Consider the following 16,309-nt stretch of genomic DNA (forward strand, 5'->3'; position numbering starts at 1 on the left):
AACCAGTTCAGTTAACTGCTTGGCCAAACTGAGGGTCAGCTCTACAACCTGCAGAATACATGTGTGATAATCCAGGTAGCTGCATTACAAATGCCCTGTAAAGTGTTATTCACTGGAAAGCCACCAATGCCACTTTGGTTCTCACTGAATGCACTAGCATTCCTTTAGTGGACGAAAACTTCCTTCATTTATATCTTTCCAAAATGCAGGCTACAACCCCTAAGGTTATAAAGGCTTTCAAAACATTGGAACTCAACTGGGCCACCATAATTCACCAAACAAAAAGTCTGCTGATCAGCACTCTTTAGTTGGTCAATGTAGAATTGGAGTCCCTGTAAACATCCAGCATATACAGGTTGAAAAAGAACACTGGTTTCCCCGATTGTTGCAAAGGCCAGACACCATCATTGCTAGAAATGAAGCAATAGTTTTCAAACCTGCTTTTTCTTTGTGAAACACCATAAGGCTTGCAATTCCCCTACACTCCAAGCAAAGATAGCCATCACCAGAAACACAGTGTTCCAAGTTATGAATCAAAGGTTAACTAAAGTAATGGGTTTGAAAAGCCCCTAGGAAGGTTAAGAGAACCATTTTCAAGTCCCATTAGGGTTAGGGGCTGTAACCTATGGGTATAATCTTGAGAGGCCACTAAAGTGCCTCTTCACCACTGGGTTGGAGAGATTAAAGATCTTTGGGACGACATATTATTATGTCACTATGGTTGATAGAGAGGTTGTACAGGAGACAAGATCAAGGAAGCTGCTACAGTAGGTCTACCCCTTTCTATACTCCAGTAACAGAAGCATGCCCACTTGCTCGTGTAGTGAAAGAATGGACTGCCTCCTGGCTGCCTGAAGGATATCAAGGTTTTCCAAAGAAAGACCTAACTCTGGATACATCAGCAGTACAAGCCAGTAAAGTCATCAATTGGTGGTATGGGTGAGGCTCTGAACCTATCTGAGACAAAAGGTTGTGCCTCCGAGATACAGCGGGCATCTGTTCTTCGACCTATTTCTAACAGGTCTGAACACAATTCCCCCTTCAGGCACTGCAATAATCGGATGCGTTTTTGCACTGCATCTCTGTTTGCTTCTCTGCCTTCATCACAAGGTGATGCCCAAACATGTAGTATTTGATAGTCCACGGAGCAGGAAAGCATCTTGCACGAAACCCATGCCAAACACCCTCTAACAAGCAAGGAATGGAGTATCTGTTGCTATCTTGTGTTTCAAACAGATCGACCATCAGCCTATCCCACATGGTGAAAACGGAGTCCAGAATCCCCACTTGTTAAGTCTTCTGAGAGAGACAATTTGAATTCCGAGCTCCCCTGCCAGATTAGCTGCTCCTGGAAACATGTAACTGATGCAGCAGAGTTTGACAGCCAGCCTGCAGAAGGGAGATGAGGTAGGAGATCAGGACTTCCCACCTTGCTTGTTCAGATTAAACAATGCTGTTGAATTTAAAGGGATAAAGGTAATTAACCCTTCCCTAAGGGGCCGGGGTAGAACGCCTGACCCAGTCGTGTTTCAAACAAGAGGCCAAGTATTGCAGATGCTGAGTCTGAAAAAGGGAGAGCTTCAAGTTCAGAGATAGGCCCAGCAAAAGACCAACTTTAGACCTGCCTCCGGATTAGTTGCTAATGAGATCCCCCCCTCTCTCCCCCTCTCTCACAAAAACTGATCCACAGTCAAAAATCTGGAAATGTGCGAAATTTGGGCCGTATGGGAAAGTGCCATGTTAATCTGTCATTCACAGATAAATCACCCCCTTTAGGGGTCAAAGGCTTTGCACTGGAGTGACATTTGTGAACCCATCCTTTGGGAGAGCCTTATGGAACACTGATAGATACAAGGTTGTCAAATAACGGACTGGCTCTTTTGCCCGCAGTCCAAGTCAGCTTTCTTCTCATTACAGATAGCATGAGCACAGCTGGAAAACAGGGGTGGAGAAGGGGAGGATTGTGGGAGGTAAAGCCAGAAACACTGCGCCACTACTGAAATCTGCCTGCAGGAAGCAAGTAAAGGGAGATTATGACACCTATTGGAGTTTGGTGACAAAAACTATCTGGTGTCAAGACAAGAACCAAAGTGTCCATGGGCTCCACTGCATATTCAAAATCCTGTACAGCAGTTTTCCATCCTCTACAAATCGATCCTGTCAGCGTGGTGGAAGATCTGCACAGATTTCTGCAATGTCATTCCAAGGTTTGGCATTACAGGATTCCAGAAATCCATCTGCATTGGCTTGCTGGAAGTATACAATGCAATTTACACTCACCCTTTTTCCTCATGGAGCGCAGGGCATTCCTATATCCACCAGAAGTTGTGAGGGACTACTGGGAAGAAGAGGTTGAGTAAAGTCTCCCAAAAGCTAGGGTCGACGTGATCAGTCAGTCTCATACTGGAGAAGGAATGGAGCAGCCTTGTCACAGAGCATACTTCAATGGCCATAGGCAGGATTTCCCTCTTTCCTCAAAAGGTTAACCACTAGTACCACTGAAGCACAGGCACAGAGTAGTAGGCAAGCACACACACAGGAGATCCACTTTGCGACACAGAAGCAGCTCATAAAAAAGGAGGAGATGAAAACCAGCTTTGAAATAGACCCGGTCCACCCTGCTCCCACACAACCCTGCACTGTATGAATACAGTTGTGGTTACTCTGCCCGGTACACTTCACCAGTCCAGAAGGACTACAATTGTGATCCATCAGGAGAACCAATGGGAAAAGAAACTTCCAAGGCACGCCCCAAACCAGTGCAAAATCATAGAGCTTTCAGGGAATGATGTCACAGAGCAGAGAGTCATGGACTGGAGAGGTTCAGACTTGAGAGCAATGGTGAATCAGAACCTGGAGAGATGGAGACTTAAAGGCGGAAAGGATGCGACTTTGGAGGAGGCTAGAGGATGAAGTAAGAGGAGGTGAAACAAAGCTGGCCAAACCAAGTGGAGCGCTGATCAGAAGACGGATGAGTGAAGTACGGGCAGCTAGGGACAGACAGGTTGTGGGATGGTAGGGAGCATAGAAGGAGTTGAGATTGACGGCCAGAAAGTTGAAGGCGTTGACATGGAAAGAGAAGAGGAAAGTATTGGGGAAGAAAGTATTATCAATTATATGTATTGGAGAAGGGTATAACTGACGGGAACAGAATGGACTAGGAGACGTCATCTTGAAACGTTAGTCAAATGTTGACAATTTGCAAAATCCAGACGTTTTGACATTTGTTATTTTATCCCAGAATATACTGATCCCCTCATAAAATGTCACTAAACCGCAACACTCCTGTCATGACTCTCATCGATTTCCATCCATGTGGGAAGGGAGTTGGTGGTTACAGAATCACCAGAATGGTTGGCTGAGCCCCCAGAGTTGAGGCAGAGTCAGATCACACAGAGGATGGAACTAGAGCCAGGTAGGCGAGAGTGGGGGAACAAGAGTGAAAGGCACATACTGCAGGACATCTGGCATAATCCCCTTAACAAGGTCTTTAAAGAAGGACCTCATTGTGGAACTTGTTACCAGGCTCAACTCTCAAACAGGAAATCAGAGCATTTGGTAATGATTGTCTAGAAGGGTGGATCCATACTAGACACTGCAGCATATTGGTAAGGATTGTGGTAGAGCATAGAAATAGGGATCACTTGGAACTGTAAGGAACTCATGGTGTTAATAGTAAAGATAGGCGCACGTGATCACAGTTCAAGGGTGTTTATTAAACTGTATATCCAGGTTGGAAAAACGCCTAATCTAAACCTAAATCTAAGGTGGGAGCAAGCTACAACCATCAAATAATAATAAGGCAGTCCTAGTAGCATCTTGTCAAATAAAAGGTCCTATACTAAGAAAAACCTATGCCAATCCTTACGCTAAATACAAACAATGAGTTTGGGATAAGGTTCACAGGAAAGAAAGAAGTGTTCACAAATAATAAGTCAGGATGCAGTATTCAGGGTCTCCCTTCCCCACGTTTTGAGAACGGGACAAGGTAGGACTCCCGAGCACAGCACACGCTCGAGCTTTCCCAGCACGAGCTAACAGTTCTGCTTTCAACTATCAGGGCCTTTGGTGTTTAAGTCTCTTTTATACTAAAAGTCTCTTGCCTTTGACGATCTGATGTGTTCAAAAATAATAAACAAAAGTTCCTTTCTGCTTGCACGTTGAATGATGCCTTTTCACCCGTGGATTCCCCTCTTTCGGGCGCAGATCCCTTTTGATCATCAGCCTCTTTCCGTCTGGTTCACTATGGCTTTTCTTGTATTTGCGAGTCTTAATGTCTTTTTAAACAGTTCACTGTGGACATCTCTCTGCTGGGTTCACCTTTGTCAACCCACTGTTCATCAGGACTTTAGACTCTGCCCCCTTTTTATCAGCATCCTTCTGTTGGGTTCACTCTTGCCAACTTTTGCAATTCACAAAATGTGGGATTCACTTCCCTTAACTTCACCTTCACTTACCGGTCAAAGACTTTGGACTGTACGGAGGATTTTTCTAGACCCCTGCATGACCACTTCGACCCAAGCCCTTGCGCCGTTCCCAAGACCTTCTGGTAATGGTAGTTTCACCCATAGGGTATTCACACAGGGTCTCTCAAGCAAGCACCTGCGTGGTGCCCGACTCCCCTGTATCTGGATTTCCCCTCTATCACGGAAATAACAGTTCTGTGTACTTCAATTTGACGATTTCCCTACTTTTGTTCAAACACAGTTCGGTTTCATATCGGTTCTCCTGTCAACTCACTGGCTGTGATGAACCAGAGTCAAAGTCGGTACCATGATGTCAAGCGTCTCCCCTCAGCTTGGTTATCAGCGGAGGAGGGCCTTGTGTACCGTTGACATCTGCTGCAACACATACTGGCTATTGTTTGCAGTCTTGCGTTTCCTTCTGTGCAGGTTTCACAGGTCTGGTTTGGAAAGGGCAAAGTCGCTTTTCTCCTCGTCACCCTCTCAGTTCTCACTGTCTTTCTCCTCCTCTTGAACTGCCATGCTGCGCTAGCTCAGTCGTTGTGCGGTCTGCCTGGCTCGTATTGTACTCTCGTCCTCCATCTTTTATCCCTGTGGGGAAGGGAAAGGGCAGTCAGGTGTGTGTGATTCTGGTCAATTGCCTGACTTTGCCTGACCCTGGTGTTGGACAAGTTAGGTCAGGCTTTGGTGTTTGTCCGTCGTCTTTCGTGGTGTGCAAAACTGTTTGTGTAGAAAAAGGGGGGGGGCAGTGTTTGAGTATGCTAAGTGGTAGGATGGGGAAAAGGTGTTGGAAGAAGGGGATACCGCGTCTTACAGGTGATCCTCCCTCACTGGTCCACCCCAGGAACTGGATCCTATAGCAATGGCCGTGTCCTGGCCACCTGGATGACAGATCCCCGGGGACTAGTTAGGGAGACGCCTTCAGGTTTCTCACATCACAGAACCCACACCCCCTCTAACATGGAGGAATGCAGGCTTCTAGAGTCTCCACGCTTGCGTTGTAGGCACCAATATGCCAGAATCTCCTCTAATCCACAAATTCCTCTTTTCTTTGCAAGGAATACTTGCAGAGCATTTCAAACAGGAGGGGAGAAAACCATATCATTGGAGTGCCATAAGGGAGGGTGGTTTATGCATGCAAGAGCCATATCCTGTCCCAAGATGTGAGACTGATAATGTACCTTCTAAACCTCTGCAATGCTGGAGCAGGTGATGAACAGGTGGATCCCTTAAGCACTGAGAAACCGATAGGGCGTCAAATCAGTCCATGGAAGTAAAGTGGGGGTTTATGTAAAGGCCTCCTTTAAAGCCCACCATAGAAGGACCAGGTTTAAACCCTTTTGGAAATTCCCTTGTGAGAAGGAGCTTAGCCATAAGAACCGTTTTAGATCTCTGATGCAAGACCACAGGTTTAATCTAAGTGTTAGTTGTGTCTCTAGAAAGGCACCTAGGGCATGTTAGAGCAACTCTGGTTAAAGTAGTTTTGGGGCATTAGGAGAACTCTGAGCCTCTACCGACCATGAAACATGCTGGGAGCCTGTCCACCACACCCAGTGCCTTAGAAAAAGGGGCACTGCTCAGTTTGTTTGGGTCTACAAATACCCTCTGCGATTTCTGATGAAAGAGATCTTCCTACCATATCTGAAACACCTTTACAGCCCTAAATTAACATACAGTGCACCGAGTTATGGTCGAGCACAAGGCACTCCAGCAGAAACAATGGGTGTCTGCAGCAGAAAAAGGGCCTCACCAGAAGAAATGTAGCAGCTGAATCTGGACACCCAAGCACTTAAGCGCTGGAGGACCCAAAAAGGAGAACATTGGGCACAAGGAAGCGCAGATGTTGCTTGAACTTCAGTCCCATCTGCAAGAATAAAAGGGGTAAGTCTGTTCCTAACCCCTCCACCCCACAAGGGATACATTGTTGGGTGGCAAAGAAGTCCAACAGAGGAAAATCACTATGTGATGTGAAGGCATCATGAGTCAGACACAGACAATGGGTTCAAGTTTCTCAACAAAGTTTTATTTTAACTTAAAAAGGCAGGGTGTAAAAATAAACAATGGGTGGAAATAGAAAATTATCTAATGCGACCCGTATCACTGGGGAGTCGCTCTGGGCCCCGAAATCGGCATTCCCAAGTAAAGTCACCAGTCACAAACTGTTGGGCTCACTCCTGAAACTTTCATGGAACAAAAATTAAATGAAGGGTCTCACAACCTAGCCCTCCCGCATGAGCAACATTTGGGACACCTCTATCAGAAACATGATTTGAGACCCATTACGTTTCCAGGAATGGTTTCAAACTGGCTTAGAAAGGGTGGGACAGGTGAAGGGAGGTTCATACATCTCACTCCAAGAACTGGAATCGGGCCTCAAAAATCAAACCCATCGTTGTCTTCCAATTCTTGCAGCTAAAGGGAGACCTGACTTCTCAGAAGTGGAAAGACAAACTCCAGAGAGACCTAACACCGCTAGAAAAGGTTCTGAGTGAAGCTACCCTATCGAAGGGGCTCATCGCTCGAATATACAAGGCCCTCCTTCACACCCAAACAAAATGGAAATCGCAGACCCTCCCAGAGAAAAGAACTTGGGCCCAGAAGGCTAGAGAAATATATGAGATGGACAACATTACAGGAGCCCTCCATGATCTCAACCCGAGCAGAGAAATGGAATAGTCTCCCTTTCTCAACATGTATATGTGATCCATTGTGGAACCCCGCTCCAGCTCAATTTCAGACTCCTTTAAAACCCACTGTTGGTAGATAATGACTTGAACCCATCTCGTCTACTCCGGGGGTGTGGGGGGTGGGGGGGCATAAGGAAATACACTGTTTGAAGGGTAGCATGACAAGGTCATGCCAATCATTTGTTATATCACTGGTTTGTGTATTGTTTATTTGCAAAATGCTTAATCAAATAAGTTTAAATAAAAAAATAAAAAAGGCAGGGTGGATGAATGCCTAACTAGAAAACTAAGGATAGTCTATGCCAGGAAGTCCAAAATAAAACATCAGTCTTTGTCCAAAACCTACACTTGCCATCACAACTAACTGCATGCAATGTTTAGCGATGTCAGCATTAAAAAGGAACAGTGTTCAAAGTAAAGTTCACAGAATGTTCTAGTTCTTTGGCTTGTGATCAGCTCACCTTTCCCAAGGTCAAAGTATCAAATACTGGGTTTCCCTTGCACTAGAATTCAAATCTTTCAGGTTTCAAAACAACACCCAACAAGGTCTTTGCACAACACAAGCTTCTTGATGGATGTTTTCAGTGGATTTTCCATTCAGAGGTACCAGGTCTAGGCGCAGTTGTCGGACCACACGGTGTACCCATTACAGGTCAAGCAACCAGTACCCCTCTTTAACTGTTCCCCTTGGACTCCAGTCCACTGCTTCTCATCAGCAGTGAGATTTGCCTCAGTCAAATGTGTCACACTCTTCTGACAATGTATTACAGCTGGTTAAAACACTTTATACTTGTTAAACCTCCTTTTGTTTCCTTGGCTCTTGCCAATGCTTTTTTCCTTACAATGTACAGTTCCCTGCACTTGTTTGACTGTGGCCAGTATTGGATCGCTCATATCTTGCATTCAACTATTTGTGCTCTCTTGGCTTTGCTGGCAATGGTTTCACTTAGTGCAGTTCATTATTTCCATGCAGTTCCCAACTTTCCTTTTAGGAAAGTTCACACTTTCTTTAACTCCTTTTAGGATGCCAGAGTGTTTTCAACTTGTTCTCAATTCGTTGGATGTTCATAATACTGTTCCTTCACTTTAACTGGCTTACAAATTATTCAGTATTCAAAATAAGTTTAATCTGCTTTCATTGCGTTCAGTATTCAAAATACGTTGCATTCACTTTATTTCTGTCACCGACTGCCAGCCCGGGGGTTCCTCCTTTCTGGTTTCACTCATCGGTTGGTCTTCCGCCACTACAGGTTCGGGGTTCGCTGTGCGGTCACTCGCATCTTCTCGCAGTTCGCGCAGACCCAGCAATGCTTCCACAGTAAAGCAGGATACATACGACCGCTTCCTCCGCTCACAGCTACTGGCCTCCAGCATAGTCTGTCACTGCTTCCTGCTGCAAACACCATGCACTGCTCCACGGACTTCCAGCGCTCTTCCTGTCGCGCCGCCACACCGAAGCGGTCACCCTGCACACAGCTGACTGTACTCACGCAGCTCACCGTGCTTCCACAGCTGACTTCATGTGTTTTGCGCTTCCAGCTTTTAAAGCTCCCGCCTCCAGTTACATTACAACTAGGCCTAGACCGCTCACCAGCAAAGCGGCAGCCCTGCCTTCATTTTTTTGTCTTCCTCTTCGTCCCAGTACTTAGTTGGGGCTGACAATTGTCACAAGGCGTGCCTATACTTGGCCAGGGCACAAGTCGCATTTATGGCCTTGAGGGCCAAATTGCCTGCAGAAAATACCCTATTGCCTAAGGCGTCAAACCTTTCATCATCTCTATCTGGGGGGGGAATAGTGGGATAACATGCAGCCTTAGAAGGTGACGTGGCTGCTTGGATCACCCTGTATTTTTTGGTCAGATTGTTGTGGCCCGCTGGTGTGGTATCTGGTTTTAACCAGTTTCCCAACTCTCTGATTCTTCAAGCAGTGTGTAAGGGCAACACAGGACCCCGTGGGGGTCCACTATCAAGAATGTCAATAAGATCATCCTTTTCCAGGATTGCCACTGGTTTCCCCCATGCTAGATATTCAGTGTCCTTTCCCATCACTGCTCTACATAAAGGGTCAGAATGACCTGAAGATTCAGGAGTGCCGAAATCGGTCTCAGTTGAGGTGTAAGCAAACCAGCATCTTTCAGTGAGTCCACAAGAATTTGCATTTTAGACTCCAAGATGAATTCATCAGGTGCATTGGGAGTATCATATTCAAAGCCAAAAGGTACATTCTCATCTTCTTCCTCCTAAATATCGAACCCATGGTCCTAAAGAAATCAGACTTAGGTAAAGGCTTAAAAGACTGACACTTCAACAGAAGGTCTCAAAGTCATCGATGGTGCAGAGGGCGTCAACAGCTTTAAAGGCTTAGGCGGTGGTCCTGGTTTTGATGGGCCAGGAGTCGAGAAGGAAGACTTTAATTGTAATTTGTGTCAAGACTAGGACTCCTCCGACGAACATCAAGGAGACTTACTGCCCGGGCTCTTTGGCAATCAAGTAGTGGTCTCAGAAGATAGTGTGCCGATCTTACCAGACGCAGTGGGTTCTGAAGCCTTCTTGGGCTCTTTCAAAGGGGCGCTTGGAGCCACCTTTTGAAAAACTTCCAGCATTTGGAGGCAACATTTCTCCAAGTCAGCAGACTATGACGACTTGCTGGGAAAGTTAACTCATTTGCCAGGAGAGGAGTTTGACAAAGACGACCGCGACCAATGTCGTTTCTCTGTCTTTTTGTGAGAAAAGGGCGAATGTCGAGATCTGGATCTCGAGCACTTCAAATGTTTGGAGCGCTATTTTTTTTTTTTTACAGGAGAAAACTCCCTGGGGTCGCTGGATGAACTTTTTTGACAGGGTAATAGAAGTGGATTTAGAAAGGGCCCTACCTACCACAAGTTTCCCCTTCCTCTCCCTCAAGGCCTTCACTGTCATTTACTGACAGGAACTGCAGTTGTCGACTCTGTGGTCCACAACCAGACAGCACAGGCAGATCCGATGTGGGTCCATAATGGACATTTTAGTGCTATAATCGAAGTACCGTTTGAAACCGGTGTTCAGTGCATACATGTTCAACGAACCTCGAACATTTTGAAAATACACATTGAGAAATCACTGAGGCGATGTACCGTCCGAAATGCGCAGAGCATGTGGAATAAAATGGAACTGAGGCAACAGACACAGCGCAAGCTACTTATACCAGCATCAACATCATGGCTGAGGACAGGACAGAAGCTGTCGAGGGCCATGACTCGATGACGCATGGTGACAAACTATGAAAAATGTTTACAAAGCTGCAAGAAGACTTACGAATATATCTAAGATGAGGAATACGTGGGAGGATACAATCCATTAGAAATACATATGTTTAAACATTCTGAAAACGAAATCCACAAGCTGCCTTCTCCAAAAACTTCTCATATCCATTTGGCTGCTGCAAATGGAACTACACTTATTAGCATACCCCTACACAAAAACAGTATTCCTAAAAGTTCTAATGCGAATAACAGCATGATGGCAGGTACACGTCAGTTTGACTTGCATTTAAATTATTACCATATTGTGTTGTACATGTGCGTGTAGAGAACTACACGTGATCAACCATTGTCCTGCAAAATGGTATTTCCACATGATACATGTGTTGATGCTTTACCCATAGTAGAGGGAGTCCTCCGTTTACAACATAACGGTCTGCCGGCTTGTTTTTAACATAGGTGTATACATGTAGAATGTTCATGCTTGCCACTTTTGCTATTATTAAAGTCGAGACCGACTTCCCCAAATAAGTGTGGATGGCTTCTAAAATCACACATTATATCCACGTAATTGTTATTATTCTGACATCCAAGCTGTGTAAACCTCTGTTAACAAGATGTCGATCTAACAAGAACGTCAGTAATCCGACAGTGATAAATATAGAAACTGCATATAACTCCTCGCATCACCATCTCAGGTCTACTCACAGCTTATGGGAAGCATCCTGGCGTAGCTGAAAAATATACTATCCAATACTTTTCATTTTAGAGATAGACAAAATACAATGGAATTAAAGCACACACGAATGTCCATTTAGCAGCATGTTATTTGCATCCTGCCCTCACTGAAACCTTCACAAGGAGATACGAGAATACCGTCCCATAGCTGCGATAAGAATGGTCCATGAATCAGGTGGAATAAATAAAAGAATAAAACATGAAAAGCACCACATACCTTTTACAGGGAATGACAAACAATAACAAAACAGCAAGGCAAAACTGAGTGAGAAGTTCACACGAGACATGACTTCTGACCCCAAGACTTGTTAAGGCTGGCATGCACCGTTACAATATAAAAGATAAATGAAAACGTACTTGCATGTTTGTCTGCCAGTGAAATGAGTGTGCTAGATATGTCTCTTCTTCTGTAGAAACATACCACTTTTGCTTCTACATTTCCAGTTGCAGTCTGTAAAAGTGGAATAAGGTAGTCTTAAGCAGCAAAAAAAAACAGCGCTGAGCAGTGACAACATTTGGGTGAAGTCTCCAAACAAGGTTTCTGATAAATGAAAAGATTACTTACTGTAGTGACTTGGACTCCACGGCATTAGTCCCCTACCCTCCATAATAGTGGGGTAACTGGATCTTGCCCATCGAACCCATGATTGAAAAGCAAATACAAACTGTGGATGCATTGTACTGGGCTCCTCCATAACCACAAATCAGAACATTTTCATTCAGCTATACCGAGACTAACATACACGAGAGATTACCAAAATAGTAACAAATAAAAGGGAGTGTGTAATCCTACCAGTTAGCCAAAATGATTACAAAGCATGGCTTGACTAGGCCGATATTTATTGAGTTGTGTTCACAGAAGGAGGAAGTCCAAGACCATGTGGCTGCCCAGCAGATCACATCAATTGGTAGATGCCTCTGAAAGGCTATGGATGCCGCTTTAGCACAAACTGACTGGAGACCTTTAGGGGATGCCTTTTTGTTAGTACTTTGTTAGCTTTCAGGATGCAGGAAACCACACTTCCTGCAATGGAGGTCTCAGTCCCTAGTTGATTATGCCTATATGTGATGACTCTCTTGGAAGCCCTGAAAAATGTTGTCCTGACAATTTAAAAGTTCAGAGAGCCCTGAACATCGGGACACTGGAAACCCCTTTCTACCTAAGAGTAGGGATTCAGAAAGAATGCTGGCAGGCGCTTATTGATTCATGTGAAAGTCTGACGGAACAGTTGGCAAGAAGGAATGGTGGGTTTTGAAAACAATCTTACCTAGTGCACACCAGTCAACAGAAACCAAGCTTCAAGAATGCTTCCAGGTAAGTAGATGGATAAAGGCAATAGGTTTGGAAGGTTTCTAGGCAACAGTAGAGAATACCAGATTTAGATTTGTCACCAGGGAAAAGGGATGTAACAAAAGCTTAAAAGACCACATAATCACTGGGTTTTAGCAAGAGACATACACAGAAGCAGAGTGTCTGTAAGCTCTTACAGCAGCTAGGTATGACATGTGGGTGTCCAGCCAAAAACCTGAAGATGCTAGGTGAGAGAGACATGGATGAAAACCATTCGGCCAAGAAGCAGGAAAGCAGATGTACTGGCTTACAAGCAGCACCAATGGGAGAAACAAAGCCACTTGCTATGGTGATGACCTCTCATTTACAGCCAGGAGACTGACTTAATTATGTAGATATTGCGCCCTAAGTGTCTTAAACATTTCATCTAGCATGTTTCAAAGTTCATGGACTGGAGGGGAATGGAGGGTTTTGGACGAAATGTCCCAATAAGAATTACCGACCCCACCAAAAGACCTAAAACACGCACCACGAAAAGTTCTAACTACCAAAAGCTCAAACCTTTTGTGGTATGTGTTTAGGTGTTTCAGTGGGGTCGGTATGGGGCTGGGGGTGTGTCCCCCGCAACACCCGCTCACTACTGTGAGCGGGGGTTGCGGGGGATACCCCCATCCCCAGCCTGAAATTTTTTTTTAAAGCCGGGGGCTGTGGGGGTGTCCCCCGCAACACCCCCTGCAGCTGCCCATAAAAAAAGGAAAAAGGACCCGGCAGCGCTGGTTCCCGATCACGGAAGTGAAATGGAACCGGCGGTGCAGGGACACAGCGCAAATGAAGGAAAGGTAAGTAGGGTGGTGGGGATATGTTGGGGGTGTGTTGCGGGTGGGGGTGTATGTATGCATGGTTTTCTATTGGATGATTGCATGGGAAATGTACGAACATTCGTACATTTCGCATGCAAACATTTCCGTCGCAGATTTTTCCTCAATAAGCTCGGGGAAATGCCCCTACAGAGATGTATATACTGCAGTCACTCACTGGATAGGAAGGCAAACCGATTCATTAATGGGGACCTCACCCTAGAAACAGCCTATCAGACACCTTCTGGTGAAGCTCCCACTTTTAGTTCTAGTATTTTACTGTTTAGAAAGGTATGCAGTGATTATTAAGAATCACAAAATAACGAATCCAATTACAACAAATAGAAAATAACTAATGCCAAAATAACGAGAGAGCGTGGGAAGGCCTGGAACGATCTTATTGCGACAAGAAATCTACATAACATATATACACTGTTCCCCATCAAATCAACATACCGACATGGGAACGAGGCCGCTCAAGTGCCACCTTAGACTACATAAGCATCTCCACAGGCTTATTGCAAGCGATAACGAATTTTAAAGTTGAGAGAACGCTGAACAGCGACCACAACTTGTTGTCATGCGATTGGCAGGGCTGGAGACCTATAAAATCTAGGTATGCCCCAATTACGGAGATAAATAACCAACAAACACGTCTAAGACTAACGGAAGCGAACATTCTGAAACTGAAAAACGACTGGGACCAAAAAATTCAGTCCAACAAAGTAAACAAAATATACGAAAGACCAGATTATACACCGCTGTTAGCCAAGTACAAAAAATCACGAAAAATAACCGTCGCTCCTGGGACCTACCCTAAACACGCATTCAACAAAGAGGTGGTTGAACAGAGGAAAATGGGACGACGCTTAAAGAAAATAGCCAAAAAAACAAACACCAGCGAGGATTGGGCAAAGTGGCACCAGGAAACAAAAAGGTACCGCAACTGGTTAAAATGACAAATGGCAACACAATACCAACTGGACGCAGAGGAGATGAAGAGATTATCGTCTAAAAAAATCTAGTGAATTCTGGTCTCTAATAAAAACAGCATCTGCAATCCAGAACACGCATATGATCAATGCAGTTGCAGAAGAAAAATGGATAGAGTACCTCTCGAAAGAATTTGAAGACCTGAAAACAGCAAAAAGCGCGAAGGAGGACAATCCGACCTCGACCTGGGTGAATCCCTCTAACCCAGAAGACATCGCAGATAAAATTAAGAAACTAAAAACATCTAGAGCAGCCGGACCCGATGGCCTGACTAACATGGAACTCAAAAAATTTCAGAATGAGTGGTTGAACGTTATTGGTGGAATCTTTGCAGAATGTGAGGCCAAACAATATATCCCGAGTCGTGGCTGAAAGCAGTGATTGTACCAATATACAAAAAAGGAGGGCGCGAACAGCCAGAAAATTATAGACCAATTGCCTTGCTGGACATCATAGGCAAACTATACGAATCCCTACTGTTGGACCACCTCAGAAAATGGGAGAAAAATAGACCTGCAAAGGACAATCTACAAACAGGTTTCCAAAAAAATGGAAGTACTACAATCAACATAATGATATTAAATATCTTAAAAGCAAAGGTGAAAGAAGGGGCACCAAAGATGCATCTAGCCTTTGTTGATTTATCTAAAGCCTTTGACAAAATTGACAGAAACAGGCTCTGGGAGAAACTTTGGAACTGCCCTCAATTGATACTCGAGCCTATTAAAGCATTACACACGAACAACACCATAAGAGTGAAACTAAGTCAAGAAGGAACACTCTCTGAAGAGATCAAGATCTGTAGAGGGGTCAAACAAGGATGCCCCTTAGCGCCAGCTTTGTTTACAGCCTTCCCGAGCGATCTGCAAGACTCAGAAGCCGAAATAAGGAGCTTCCCGCCAAAACTGGGCAAAACCTTCATAACCAGATTACTATATGCAGACGACGTGATCTTGATAGATCAAACTAAAGTCGGACTCCAGCGCAAACTGTCAAACTTAGCTGAATACATCAAGGCCAAGGACCTAGAAATCAACAAAAACAAATCAAAAGTTTTGCCAATCGAAAAAGCAACAAACAAGAAAACTAAAAAATTGGCTTGGTTCCTCGAAAAAGAGAAAATTGAAACGGTTGAAAACATCAAATACCTAGAGGTCGAAAATAGACAGTTCAAGAACAGACATAACCATACAAAAGGCACTGTGGGAAAAGGCTAAAAGACTCACATCACAAATGAAAGCGATCGATAGAAAGTACGGCAAGTTCTCCCTAAAGCCTGCTCTAAACTTCTACAAAGGAAAAGCTGTCCCAGTCCTAGCATATGGAACAGAAGTCTCACTGAACATTCCTGCAGCAATTTGGACCAAACTAGAAGGGATATGGAAGGCAGTGCTGGCACTCCCGAAATCCACAGCTATGCCGGCGATCCGAAGAGAGCTGGGTCTTGTATCCCTGACATCCATGATAGAGCAAAGCGCTATGAGCTTTTTCCGAAAAATCATTCTGCCCGATTCACTACCAGCCCTCAAATTCATAAAGGATGAAATAGAAAGTGGCAAATGTCGAGCACTGAAAAGATGGGTTAAAAAGAGAAACGAAAAGCTGGAGGAAATAACTTGTACAGAAAAAGAACTGATTGACAACCTGGATGGAATAAAGCGAAAAATGATTACCATGGACTGGATTAACACACTAGAGGAAGCAGCAGAAAATAAACTCCTTTCACATCTCCCGGCCACCTTCAATAAAGTCAAATCTCCGCTAAAATATTGCGTTAAATTTCCTGATAAAAGGAAAAGAACTATGTATATGAAAGCTAGACTAAATCTGCTCCGAACTCAAGAATTTTTTTTCATCAGAGGTGTGTCCGGGAATAAAGGATGCCGTTTGTGCAAATCAACGGAGGTGACAGAAACCCTGAAACACCTCATAATAAACTGCCCTAAAACCAAGAAACACAGACTGGTGCAACTACGACCCCTGATTGAAAATCCATGGAAGATATGTGAAAATAATCTATGGAATCGTTTAATATCCGGCG

At 44.5% G+C, this 16,309-nt stretch overlaps 1 protein-coding gene across 2 annotated transcripts in view; it reads right to left on the reverse strand.

The window, feature by feature from the left end:
* The window catches only part of MTA1 (metastasis associated 1), a 1,118,686-nt gene that overhangs the window by 891,446 nt on the left and 210,931 nt on the right, over positions 1–16,309 (reverse strand). For both annotated transcript variants that reach the window (XM_069638739.1, XM_069638738.1), the window contains exon 3: positions 11,485–11,578. In XM_069638739.1, the coding sequence (XP_069494840.1) occupies positions 11,485–11,578 (94 nt within the window). The remainder of the gene's footprint in view (positions 1–11,484; positions 11,579–16,309) is intronic.

Source organism: Ambystoma mexicanum, chromosome 14 (genome assembly GCF_040938575.1).
Source record: "Ambystoma mexicanum isolate Mex_15411 chromosome 14, UKY_AmexF1_1, whole genome shotgun sequence".
Lineage (NCBI taxonomy): Eukaryota > Metazoa > Chordata > Amphibia > Caudata > Ambystomatidae > Ambystoma > Ambystoma mexicanum.